Below are 13,252 nucleotides of genomic sequence, written 5' to 3' on the forward strand. Positions count from 1 at the left end.
AGCAATGTCAGGTTTTGCATATATAGAATGTGTGAAGATTGTGAATAAGAATACTTTGAGGTGCATCACACTTCAGAAGCAACTATGAAACCACCTTGCGTTTTTCGTTGCTACATCTTTTTCCACTGCTTCTCTCTCTGGACCCTTAATTTACAGATGTGGGGAACTGTCTTTGGAAAAGAAAAAAAAAGTTGGTGCTATGAATACAAATCGCTGAAGATCTTGCTTTAGGTTGACATTATACTGATTGTTAGTAACTCTGCCTCAAAGAGCAGTTGGAACTCTGAACCGTCTGGTATTTGTGCTTCAAGTATCAAAACCTATACCTAGAGCTTCACTGAAATGTAATTTCAGCTGCATTCTCACCTTTCTTTGGTAGATCGCAAAGTTACTGTCTGAACTCTGAATGTGTCTGGGACACTTGGATGTAATTGGAATAGAATGGAAAATGCTTAGCTAAACTCTGAATAAAGCAGAAGCAGTTGTTAGGAGGCAGCTCGCTGTGGTGATACTGTTAGCGTAATGCACCCTTGTTTTCTTCCTTGCTTGTTCACGTTATTGGACTTCTGTTTAAAAAAAGGTTTGCTCAGCTGTTTTTAAATGGTCTTCTAACTGGTTATGTGTTCTCCTTTGTGGTGCTTATGCTAGGATTTTTGTTCTCTTTTGAAATATTTGAAATACTTCTCTGGCAAGTACACTGGTTGTCTCTTGCTGGAATTGTATAGACAAAGGAAGAAAAAAATGTAGGCAGCTGATGTGGATCACATCTTCTGAGGAACCAACTGTACGATGAAATCTGGCCTTCTCTTTCCTTTTGAGCAGCAGATGTGGCTTGAAGTTGAGCATGGAAAGGAATAAACAGACCAAGAATATTTTTTGCTGTTGCATGCTGAAACATACTAAATCTATGGGAAAGTAGACAGAGTAACATTTTTCTTTCACTCTTGCAACTGAGGGCAACATTTCTGCGGTGCTCTGTGAGGGAAAGGATCTTTGTGGCTGCCTTTTTTTCTTAACAGGATAATATGATATATTGGTTATAACCAGTCATGAGGCAGGGTAATTTTCTGTCTTTTCTGTAGAAATTAAATTTTTTAGTTCTGTCTCCAGAATTCAGTGTGATTTTTAAAAGCTAATCTGCTATGGGATTTGTTGGGTCTTCTGCTGTTACATTCTGGAGCCCGGTTTACGGATTTTTGGCTTTGATAGAAATTAAAACTAGAATTTGAAATTAAAATTGGGCTTTGATAGAAATTAAACTATCAAATAGCTTTGATAGGAATGAGGATTTAAGCTGACAAGTCGTCTTAGGGATTTGTTGCCCTCTGTCACCATCAGGGCGTACTTTTCATCTAGATTTCTAGTGGGCTGTCTACTGAAATGTTGTGGAAAGCTTTTGTACTGGAGTAGTATTTGGAATTGTGGTTGCTTTGTGTTGAACACTGGCACCTACAGCAAGGAGGTGCTCTCTGCCACCAGAAGCTTTATTTAAGTAGAGAAGGTGACACTTGATGCCCTAGACTGCACTGATTGCCTGAACAGGGACCTTAGCAGGGCTGAAGTCGGGTAGTAGAGGTTCTGGAGGATGTGGGTGCAATTTTTGTGGCTTCTGAGGTGAGGGAGCTTTGCCACAATTGATCTGACACCTGACTGCAGCTGCAAAGTGAAGTCTTGTGTCTGAAGTGGGAGTCGTGAGAGGCTGCAGGTCTGTATTGCCTTGGAGACTGTGCTTCCATGTGACTTGGTCAGAATCGCTAGACCTTTCATTGCATGCCTGTAAAAATACAGTATTGCTGTCTACCCCGTCTCCTGTTTTCATTCCTTAATTCTGACGTTCTGTCCAGGCTCATCGATAAGCTGCCAGGTGAACAAACAGTATTCAGACCACTACAGGCTTTGATCAATTCTCCATTGTCCTGTTTTTCTTTATTTGGTGGCAGCCAGGACCTGTTGGAACTGCTTGCTGTGTCCCTGTATCGGGAGGTACGCTGCTGCACAAAGTACACTGCCTCCGGATTCTTGTAACGCTTCCTTGTTCTTCCCACATGGGAGCAGACAAAGGATTTACTGCGTCTATCTTCATTCTTTCACATCACACGTCTGTTTCTGTCCCTGCAGTGGTCTAAACCGTCCCCACTGTTGAAGCTGCTCTTGTGAAATAGAAGAATTGCATAATCCAGCAGAAGCTGGCTGGAGAGGTGATGTGTGTGTGCCTACAGCTTCCTGATGCGGTTGATGAGAAGGATGCTGGCTGCGTGGATGTGGCCAAACTTCTAGCAACAAAGCAAAATGAGTCTGGTAAAACAAGCCCCTCTGTCAGGTGGAAGGTGGGCTAGCATTGGGTCGTCTTTAGAAATTACACTGACAAATGGTGAGCAGTTAGCGATGATAGCTCTTCTAACTTCTCACACAACGCGGCCAATTTTAACCAAGGATTGGAAAAAAATTATTCTAGAACTGGGGGAAAAGAAGGTCAGATTAAAGTAGAAAACCTATGAAGGAGTTTAATGTCATACCACATACATTCAGGGGAGTTTTATTCTGTTTATTTTGTGAGGGGTGTTATGTCAGTGGATTAAAATGTGAAGGAAGTATGTCTAACTTTTGCTTGTTACTGTTTGTCTTCTTTTCTTTACTATATGCATGCAGAATTCATTGCACTCTTAGTCAGAAATGATTATATAGAGTTGATGAGCTTTCATAAATTTTCATGTAGGTCTTCATTTTGGAAAAGCTTTCAATGCAGCAGTAAACCTCTTGACTCCACAAAAATTTCCAACAACACATCAGGCCATTTCTGCAGCTCCTATTTTTTTTGAAACTAAAAGCAGCAGGGTTGAAGTCCAGGCTCTAAAGGTAACAGCGTGTCTCTAGCTTGGGGTATTGTAGCATACTTCCCTGCTTCAGTTCCATGTCAGTTTTGTTCTACAAAGGGAACACTTGATATTTTTGCTATTTTTTTATCTTTTGCTTAAAAGGTATTTACGTAACTAAAATCATGAAGTGACATTACAGAAAGAGTGATGATTTTCTTTGGATAAATCTTGTGTTCTAAACTTCCTATGTGAAGAATCTGAATGCTTCAGTTTGTATCTTCTGTACCTTGTGTGCTGTGCGGTCAAACTGAGAAGGAGGCCGGTGAAGTATCACAGCCCAGGCATCTGAGCAGCGATATTTATCCTGAGTTTGTTTTCCAGCACTTGACTTAAAATGTCGTGCATTAAAATGGCGTGTATTCTCCTCTCCCTGGTTGTAAGAATACAGCATACCTAAACTGCGCAGCAGCCTGATTTTAAATACTCAATTATGCAGAACAAGACTGACAAGTAACAGCAACTGGGTTTTTGAGGGGGCATTAGCATAGATGAGAAATGTTGCTTCTTACTGCCTGGTTATGGGTGTCTTAGCCTGTGGTACAGTTAGGGTTGTCTCTGCTTCACCACCATGCATGCTCATCTTTAGCTTAAAGTTCATGTGGATGTAAAGATAGGTGTTTAGGATCTGTCTGGTGATGTGGGTTAGAAATCGTGTGTAATTGACTTGAACTGGTGAGCAATCAGCTAGCGGCAACATGGGGAGTCCTTCAAAACGTGCTAGCCACTGACATACTCGTTTAGCACGTGTTCTGCAGTGTGATGGTTTTCCCCTCTGCCTGGCCTGAGTGTAGCAATTCAAACGTTGCAGGCAGGACGAGCTTTTGGCGATGCCTGCAAACGCTTGGCGTTTCACTGTCTTTGTGATCAGCTGTTTATAGAGGATTCTGGCATGTAAACCACATGACAGGCCCTTTTGTCCCAAAGCCAGAAACTGCTTCTCAAACAAATCGAAAGCTTCAAGTTCTGGAGATTTTCAACCCACACAAATCCTGATTGTTTCAGTGTTGTGCTCTGGAGTGCTTAGTGCTTTGGTCCTAGGGATGTTATCAGCCAGGCTTATTTCCTCAGGAATCTGATCTTGGCAACATCTGGCTGCTGATTTTTTTTTTTATATTTAGGTAACCACACACACAGTGTTACATCTTGTCTGGCCTTAATGCATAGGAGCATATTCTGTATTTTCTTCGTATGCTCTTGTGGACAGACACTGAAGTATCTGCTAGAAGCATCAGAATGTCTCTGCAATACATGGAGCAGAAACATTTGTGGGATGAATCCAAAGGGACAAGGAGCTTTATCAGATGATTTACAGCAGTTGGCTCACAGCCATAAAGAAACATTCCTATATTGCACCTCCACAAAGGATTTCCTCTCCAACAAGCTGACACGACGTGTATCACTGCATCCCAGCACCACACTCGCCACTGAAGCTGCGTAGTTGTCCCTGCAGGCAAGAAAGGAAAGGTGGAGAACATCTTTAAGGTAATAGGAGCCTTTACTGGCAGTTTTACATCTAAGTTCTGAAGAGGGATGCTCAAAACACTTAAAACGTCTGCAAACTGATGCAGCAGTTGGAGTGAGCCCCAAGACCTGCTTGTGGGTGTGATCTCAATTTTTATACTTTGTACATTTTAATTCAATTTAAGTTTTGGCTGTGACAATAATGGAAAGATATTCTTTCTAGTTTGACTAACCTAATGTTTACAGGGCAAAATGATGATTGAGTGACACGAAAGTTCATGAGGAATTGCCAAATCCCCGACACCTTGGGCTTTGATCATGAGTCCTCTGTGCTGCTGTACCTCTCCTATAGCTTGCTGCTGCAGCCAGTGGAGGTAGCTGAGATCCTCTGAATCCAGAGAAGGTGTCAGAGACAACTTGAGCAGATTCAGCTTTTCTGATTGAGAGGAAGTGTTGTCTCTTCAGAACACTTCACCAAAGCGTGTGCTTGTTTTAAGGGGTCCCTGACAGGGTGTTTGAACTCAGTCCTTGTCACTGTCTGCAGCTAATGGCTGTTAGTCATACTAGCATTCCATTAGTCTGTTAAAATGTTTCAATCAGATTCTTTCCCTGGAGCTCCCACAGTATAATCTTTTAAAAAAGAAAAAGTGAACCTTCTGCTTTATTAATCTTGGATTCTGTGTGATAAGCTCTGCCACTTGTCTTTTAAAAAATAAGTGAACCTTCTGCTTTATTAATTTTGGATTCTGTGTGATAAGCTCTGCCACTTGGTTCTGGGTATCAGAGTGCTTTTCTGTTGAAACAGACTTCAGTTCCGTTGCTGAAGGGACAGCCCTTTTGGCTTTGTACAGGGCTGTCCCCTTCCCTTGGGACGGACTGCCATCAGCGTGGAGCTCCCTTGTAGGCTGCTGCAGCCACAGCAGTGACCGTGGACTGAGGATCGTCGGGCTCTGCTGGTGTGCTTGCCCAAAACAACAGTGGTCAGCCAAACGGGGTAACCCAGTCCCAGTAGGACTGAGTCTCACAACTCATTTAAGAAAATTAGAAATAAGGAATTACCTGGTGGCTGCACCCATCACACCACTGTCCCAGAAGGCTGCACCCAAGTGTATTGTGTCCTCTGTAGTGCTAGAGTCTTCTCTGCAGGAAAAGCTTCAATACTAGCAAGAGAGAAGAGGAGCCTTTTGTCAAATGCAGACTTCTAGGTCTGTAGGGCATTTCACTTCGGCTCGAGGGTCAGCGCGTTCCCTCCATTCCCCTGTCGGGGATCTCCATGTTGTCCCCAAGGATGCGGAAGACTGTCGAAAGCTGAGCTGTCATCCTGCTGGGACTAGGTAGCTGGGAACGTGAGGGCACTACTTTCTCCTCTGTAATGCCAATTCGTTGAAACAAGTACCAGAATACATGGAAATGACTCGGAGCCTGATTTGCTTTAAAATTTCAGATGGTGTCTATCGGACACACTCTGGCTTATTTAATGTCATCTGTAATAGCCTATGATGGCTGTATTGGATAGTCCTTATAAATGAATCTCTAAGGACTAGTTTTAAAGTGAAATTCTATGTTGGGAGGCTGAAAATAAATGAATGTACTTACTATGTCAGTTTTGTGGACCCTAGCTGGCTGTTTTCCCGATGGCTCTGCTCTCCTGTACCCCTTCTCTTGCACCCTTGCATCAGGAATACTGGAGGTACTGAGAGCATCTCGAGAGCAGCAGCGTGTCTCCCTTAGCCCGTTGTGTTGTGGAATGCAAGAGGGAGCTCAGAGAGGAAGAAAAAGCTTTTTCCAGCCCCCGCAAGCTTTGCAGGTTTGCACAGAGCTGGATGTTGAAATGAGAGAGCTACCACCGCAAGGGAAGGTGGTAACTTTGCGTTTGTGCTCATCGTTGGTTGTTGCGCTGTGAATGTTGGAAAGAAGAGGTGCCGGGGGATGCTGTGGCCTCCCCAGGAGGTGGTGGTGCTGCTCCGAACAGACCTTCGTGTCCTCCTCTGCCAACTCCATCCCCGCACACCAAGTGCGAAGATGTTATTTTCCTCTTGCGAATTCCCGAGGAAGAGCCTGGCACTTCTGTGTGCCTGTGCCGGGCAGGCAGGCTGCAGCTGGAAGAGAGAGAAGCCTGGGACACCACGCAGGGCTACGGTGGCACAAAACGCGTGTTAACGCAGGGTTACGTACACTCAGCTGTGCTGTAAACAACAAGCTGTTCCTGTGGCTTCCTGGTAATCTGTGACCGTAGGGTCGGCTCTCCCATCCTCCTTTTCTGAGGAGGATGAGGGCAGCGTAGTTAGAAATCTTGTCGTGAAAGCCTCAATCCTTTGTCATCTCCTAAAACTTCGTGTGCTAATGCTACCCTGCGAGCTTTCCTTGGAAATTATCCCCCCTCAGCATCACCCTTCCCTAAACCCTCTTTCTCCCCAAAGGTCTCCCCTTTGCCATTTTTCTTTGTGAAAAGCCAAGGGCCGACCCTGAATTGGAGCAGATTCTCCCAAGTTGTTCATTTCTAATCTTGAACAACTGAGTGACATTTAAATAGATGTGCTGCTGCTGAAGGCGAGTTTGAGGCTGTGGAGTTGTTCTAGTCTCTTGATCTCCTGGATCAAACACCAGCAATATAAACGGGAGTCACGGATCCCTGGGAATAAGGGACTTGTACTGCTCGGGTGCTGCAGAGGTGAAGCTGAACTCCTAGGTGAGGCACAACGTCCTTAGCTGTTAGCGTGGTGTAACACCAGCCTGAGGATCAGACTGCGTCCGAGCGATGTGGGCTGCGGCAAGGCAGGAGTCCCTTCTGCTTTCTAGAAATGCCGCATTTCCTCAGACAAAACTGTGCTTGGAGGGTGCTGGGATTGTGTGAATTTCACAGGACAAAGGGGAGACCCCTTTGCAAATGCTCACTGTGCACGATCCAAATACATCTGAGCTCAGACTCTGACCTAGATCCTGGCGGTAAAGCGAAAACAAAGGCAAAACCCCAAAGCTCAGACTGTGAGCTTCCTTCAGTTATACTGAAATCAAAATTGAGCAGCAGAGCCCCAACTTGAGAGCGGGGCCCGGCTGTGAGACCCCACGTGTGCAGCCCTGGGGGACGCGGGACCCGTGAGTCCCTTACCCTGCAGGGAGGCAAGCGAAGAGCGTTGGATGCCGAGGGTTGGGGTGTGCTGGGCTCCGGCATGGACCAGAGAAGCAAACCGGCCCTGCCATTGGGTTGGAGTCAGGGATTGCTTGTCCTTTCTTTGCTTTCTGCGTGGTGGATGGGGTTTTACTTATTTTTCCCAGCAGAAGAGAAATTTTGTCTTCAAATACAAATGCTGGACCATGCAATTTCTGTATAAAGTTTCCAAGACTTCCAGGCTAAAGCCATGAAGCCCTGCAGAGAGCAGCTAGAGAAGATGGAGCCTGACCCTGCCCCACGTGTGTAATAGCAGTTACGGGCTGCTGGCCCACGGATATTTGGGGAGACTCCTATTGCCTTTTGAGGACGTTTGGTGCTGATCCTGCATTTTATGATGGCTGGTCTGCGGTATCATTGCAGGTCGGGGCCTGACGCTGTGCAGGTGCTGAGCGGTGGGTGCGTAGTCCCTTTCCAGGCTTGGTGCTGGTGTGCTGCTGGGGCCGGTTCGGTCCCCTGTACCCTGTGCTGGCCGATACCTTGGTAAAGGAAAACTCTTCGTAGGGCAGGGGGCTGATCCTTTCCCCCTTGTCTGGGGCTGGGCTGAGAAACGCCAGTCTCCTGATCCCAAAAAAGCAGTCCTCCCCTGGCTTTCCGCTGGAAAAGCCAAGCACGAGGGGTGTTTTCTTAGGGCTGTTCCTCTGCTCGGTGGAGATCTTTGTATTAATTTGTATAAAATAATTTGTATTATTTTAATAATAGTTTAATAATTTCCCAGGAATCTGTAGATGACGTAGCAGAGGCTGATTTTTATTTTTTTTCCCTAAGCCGGGGGCAGGACGCAACGCAAAACGGGTCCCCGGTCGGACCAGTTTGGGTGTTCTTAAGGAGCAAGAGAGATGCATGCCACTCCAGCTATATTGAACCCTGAGCTGTTCATAGTTATGAATGATGATAACAAGGAGATTTCTATTATTTTAATAATAGTTTAATAATTTCCATAATTTCCCAGGAATCTGTAGTTGACATAGCAGAGGCTGATTTTTATTTTTTTCCCTAAGCCATGGCACTATTTTCTTACATAAAAGCAGATTTTTGTGATTTTTTTTTTTTTTTTTTTTTTGCTTCTACAAATTGTATGACATAACAACTGGGGATAGGTTTACCTGTTAAAGTGAACTGTAGAGGAGCAGAGCTCAGAGCCTTGCTCCGTTTTGCTCCTGAAGTGTTGTACGGATGGATTTCCTGCATCCGAGGCTCGGCTGTCAGGGTCACTGTTTGCTTTGGGAAATCCTCGGCTCTTAGTTCCATGGGATATGTCTCTTCCAAGCCCACCCCATCCTACATCAGAGCACAGCCTTCCTGAACCAGGAGGACGACGGAGCTGAAGGACAGGCTTGGCCTCGAGACGTCGGCTGGGAAATCATGAGAGTCTGAGCACCCTGCCCCAAAGAGAGTTGGCTTTCACGGTAACGATGAAAAGGATTTTACTTGACAACGAAGGTATGCGGTCTGGAAAACAAACTATAATGCAGTACAGATACAGTGAATTCATGAGTTATGTGAAATTAAATTTATGCAAAACCTACGAACAGAGAAAGAAAAGAGAAGCAAAAGTAAAAAGAATATGAGTGTTCTTTCAGACAAGCGTGTTAGATCCAAGGAGAAGTTACCCAGGAGGACAAAATCTATCATCCAGTATGCCTCGGTTCCAAGATGGGTTTGGGTATCCTCGGGGGAAGCTTCTACATGTGCCTTGGTTCAAGGAGAGAGAGGAATGGTTGTGCCGCCAAATCTCTGTTCTATTATTTTCCAGTATAAAAGTAGTTAAATCCGTATAAATAATCAGGCAGAAGGATATTCCATGGCTCCTCAGAGCTCAGCAGTTTCTTCACACCTTGTGCCCTTGGACTGGCTGTTTTACCTGGCTTGGCCCTCCCCACGTTCCTCATCCTTTTACCTCCACGTAAGCTGCAGTGAAGCTAAGTTGCTCTGAGCTGCCAGTGAATTAATAGTTGCTCGTGTAGACTTAAACTACTGATCGTGTCTAATCCTATTCTGACAGTCCTCATGTGCTGTTTCCTATATTATCTCATACGAAATAATTATTTATAGGTCCATTCAGGCTGCGCGGTAGGTCTGAAACTGTGAGCACTGGGGATCAGCAGAAGGGTCCGAGAGCTGTCTGTGGTCGTTACCAAACGGCGGGGTAAAGAGGCACAGATGGTCACGTCCAGGCAGCTTCGTGGTGCCAGGGAGGCAGCAGTGTCGGAAAAAAAAAAAACCCCAAACACTTAAAAACTCTGTAGGGCACCTGGTAGGACTGGGGAGAAGAGGAAAGCAGCCGGGGTCGGTGCTAACTCGGGTAGCTTGGCTTCGTGCACCTTCTCTGCGCTGTAATCATGCCTGAACCCTTCCACCTGTAAGAACGCAGCAGTGGCCTAAAATCCCTCCTAATTCCTTTGGGAAGAAGCCAGGCGTTAGGACACGCTTGCCTTGGTGTAAGACAAGCCGTGGCAGGCTGAGCATCACCCAGCTATCCGGGTGAAGTTCCAGCCTGGGGAGAGGCTCGTCACCTGCCAGCGAACGTGAGGAAGAAAGATCGGCTTTTCAGGGAGCCCAGCAAGGGCACAGGCCTCTCCCTACAGCAGTTCTGTATTTGCCCCATCAACAGCCCCAGAATACGGGAAATACTTGAGCTCCCCATCACTGACATCGTGTTTAATGTTTACAGTTCGCTAGATTAAGTAGGCTTGTGCTGTGGGGAAATTATTTTTTGCCTGGCTGAGGATCCCCATCCTACCCGGTCATCTGTTCTGATTATCGCCATAGCCGTTTCACCTTCCAGCAGCCGTCCCTGGTTGCTCTGCCTTGCCCTGGCCATCCCGGCTCTGTCACCCCTGCGGCCCTCGGTCCCACGCTGGGGCCGGGCAGCTCTGTCACAGCTCTCCCGGAGCGGTGTAGCTCCGGACCAGCTGGAAGCCTCAGTCCCTTGCCTGAGGAAGTCACGACTTCATACTCTGGTACCTGCTAACGGCTGGAGCCAAACTTGCCTGTTTGGAAATTGCAATCTGCCAAGAAGCTAGACCTCCCCTCATCGCATTCTGGAGCAGAAAAGAGACGTTGAGAAAGCCAGAGCCAAAGCAGAGAGCCCCCAGACTTGTACTTGGCACCTCTGCGGTACCTGAAGCTGTTTGCCTTTCAGCAGGGCACCAATACCCCGTTAACAGTTTGTCACGACCATAGTCATCTAAATCACAGCCCACGCTTCCACTTGCGGCGGTCGGGTGGCACAGGGGAGGGAGGAGGGGGCAGGGCAAAGCTTTTAATGCCAGCTTGACCTTTGAAAGGAAGGAACAAAGCTCACCTCCCTCCGGACAGCTTGCTTTTCTGCCATGGCCTGCTTCTGTCCGTTACCGGCGCCTGTAGAGCAGAGGGGTCTTAGATCAGCCCCTCGAGGCGGCTTCAGCTCCCTCCGGGAGCCCGGCAGGGCTCCCAGCCCTGTGTGGGGCAAGGCTGGGAGTGCGGCACCACGCAGACGTATCCCATACGGTGCTGCTACCAGACCTGCGTCTGGTGTGTGAGCACACAGCGGCTGTCACCGTGGCCGAAACAAATGCCCAGGTCATGATGGCAATGTCCCGACAACAGCGCGGCCGTGTCACACTGGTAGTGAGCGGTTGTTCCCTTGGCTTGTTTTTCTTGTGTTATTCAAGCTGGATATAGCATGCGTGTCTAAGTATTGCAGTCTCAGTGCTGCCTTTTTTCCTTTTCTTTGGGAGGTTAAAGTCAGGCAACTTTATCAGGAAACAGTTAATTGTGTCTACATAGAAACGTGGACCTCTTAGAATCATTTAGGTTGGAAAGGACCTTTAAGATCATTGAGTCCAACCGTTAACCTAACACTGCCGAGTCCATCACTAAGCCCTGTCCCTAAGCACCACGTCTACACGTCTTTTAAATACCTCCAGGGACGGAGACTCCACCGCTTCCCTGGGCAGCCTGGGCCAGTCCTTGACAGTCCTTCTGGTGAAGAAATTGTTCTCCTAATATCCAACCTAAACCTCCCCTGGTGCAACTGGAGGCTGTTTCCTCTTGTCCTATTGCTTGTTCTTGTCTACTCTTGATGGAACTGGACCTATATAAGCTAGTAAGATATATTTAATTAGTCTTAATAAAATACAGCATGAAATGTAATCACATGCATCCCAACTTAATAGAAAGCCCAGTAATTGATAAGTGCTGCATTAGGGTTAGGTCACTCCTGAGGAAGACTCTTTCACAAAAGCAGCAGCTTAAAGACAACGAGGAAAGGAGGGGGTGATAGAACTTAAAAAAAAAACCCACCAAACAAACAACAAAATCCCCCCCCCCCAAAAACCCATTCACAAAACCCCCTCGTTTGTGGTGTAGAGTTGGCAGCAGTTCCATGACTACTGCATAAAGAAAAGCAGTAACTCCTCCAAAGACAATACACAAAGCTCTAACAGATGATCTGGAGTTGTATCCACACGTTCACTCTGTCAGCTCAGAGTAACCAATTGCCAAGTTATTTATTAACTGCTCGAGAGAGTCAATTTCTTAATTTTGAAAGTGTAGCTTTCAATAACATCAGGGTACTTGGAGCTTATGCCTGTGTTGTAATTGCAGCGGCATTTTCAGCTTCAATCAATTCCATATTCTTGCTGTTGCCTTGCTTTGGGCTTTTTGTAAACAAAACTGATACTTGACAAAATTCCTAAAAATTGCTTATGATACAGCTTTTTCCCGATGACGGCATTCACCAGGTTTGCCACCCGGTAAATCACGCCTGCTGCCACCTCGGCTGCAGACAGCTGAAGGGAAGGGACTGGCGCCTGGGGGGTTTACACACCCGAGTGCGTCTCCTGGGAGTGCTTGGGGGTTTTGTGCCAAGGAGGGCTTTGGAATCCTCTGTCTTCCCTTTACTCACAGTAAAACAGCATGACAGACAAAACTGCTTTCTTAATGTGTTAGGACCATAGACTCCATTAGGAATTTAATACAAAAAGTTAAAACAACTAAAATACTGTGTGAGGTGTCTCCTGCAGCAGGGAAATGAACACATTACAAGGAAAGTCTCTGTTAATTTGCATGTATTGACAAAAGTGCCACAAAAATTTGAAATTCTATTTGTCCCTTTGCAAATTGATAAAAAAGCATGATACAGAAATCTATCCATACATAGCATAAAACTTTTACAGGTGAGACATTTGTACATCCATTTAGCCTCAGGTGATCCACTCATTCAGCCTTGACCACTCAGGAAAATTCTGATTTTTCTACTTTCCATTTTCAGCACTGAACATTCGCTCCTAGAAAGAGAGAAGTAAACAAACAGCAGCCAAGTGAGAGTCTCGGAACGGTGCTTTAGCAACGCGGGCTTAAGTCACTATTACGTAGCTGTCAGCCAACAAGTGCCTAGACCAGGTATCTGGCGTGTCTCTCCCCCTGCCCTCAGACACACGGGTCAGTTAATTCCATCTGAAGGCCCTTCACGAGCTGACAGAAGACTTTCAAACGGCCTGGCTCTACTCAGCCTACCTGCTCCTGGTGCCTCCGAGCCCCACGTGCATGCCCGGTTGATTTCAGCTTACTCTCTGAAGATTATTTGTCTTCTACCACTGCTGACAGCTAATGAGTTTAGAATTAGACCGAAGGACTCTTCACTTTGACAGTACTGTTATCTCAGATCAGCCGCCAGTCTAAACACTGCCTTGGGCCTCACACAGCAGGTGTGGCTCTATACATCTGGCAGGACTGCTTTCTCGAGAGGCCGTGCAGTTTA

General features: G+C 46.3%; 1 protein-coding gene across 1 annotated transcript in view; it reads right to left on the reverse strand.

Moving 5' to 3' along the window:
- Positions 1–12,547: 12,547 nt before the first annotated feature.
- TALDO1 (transaldolase 1) overlaps positions 12,548–13,252 on the reverse strand; it is a gene marked incomplete at its 5' end in the record, with an annotated part of 4,587 nt that continues 3,882 nt past the window's right edge. The window contains one exon of the mRNA XM_009709063.1: positions 12,548–12,779. Coding sequence (XP_009707365.1) covers positions 12,747–12,779 — 33 coding nt within the window. The remainder of the gene's footprint in view (positions 12,780–13,252) is intronic.

The sequence above is a fragment of the Cariama cristata genome, unplaced genomic scaffold (assembly GCF_000690535.1).
Source record: "Cariama cristata isolate BGI_N322 unplaced genomic scaffold, ASM69053v1 scaffold2380, whole genome shotgun sequence".
NCBI classification, from domain to species: Eukaryota; Metazoa; Chordata; class Aves; order Cariamiformes; family Cariamidae; genus Cariama; species Cariama cristata.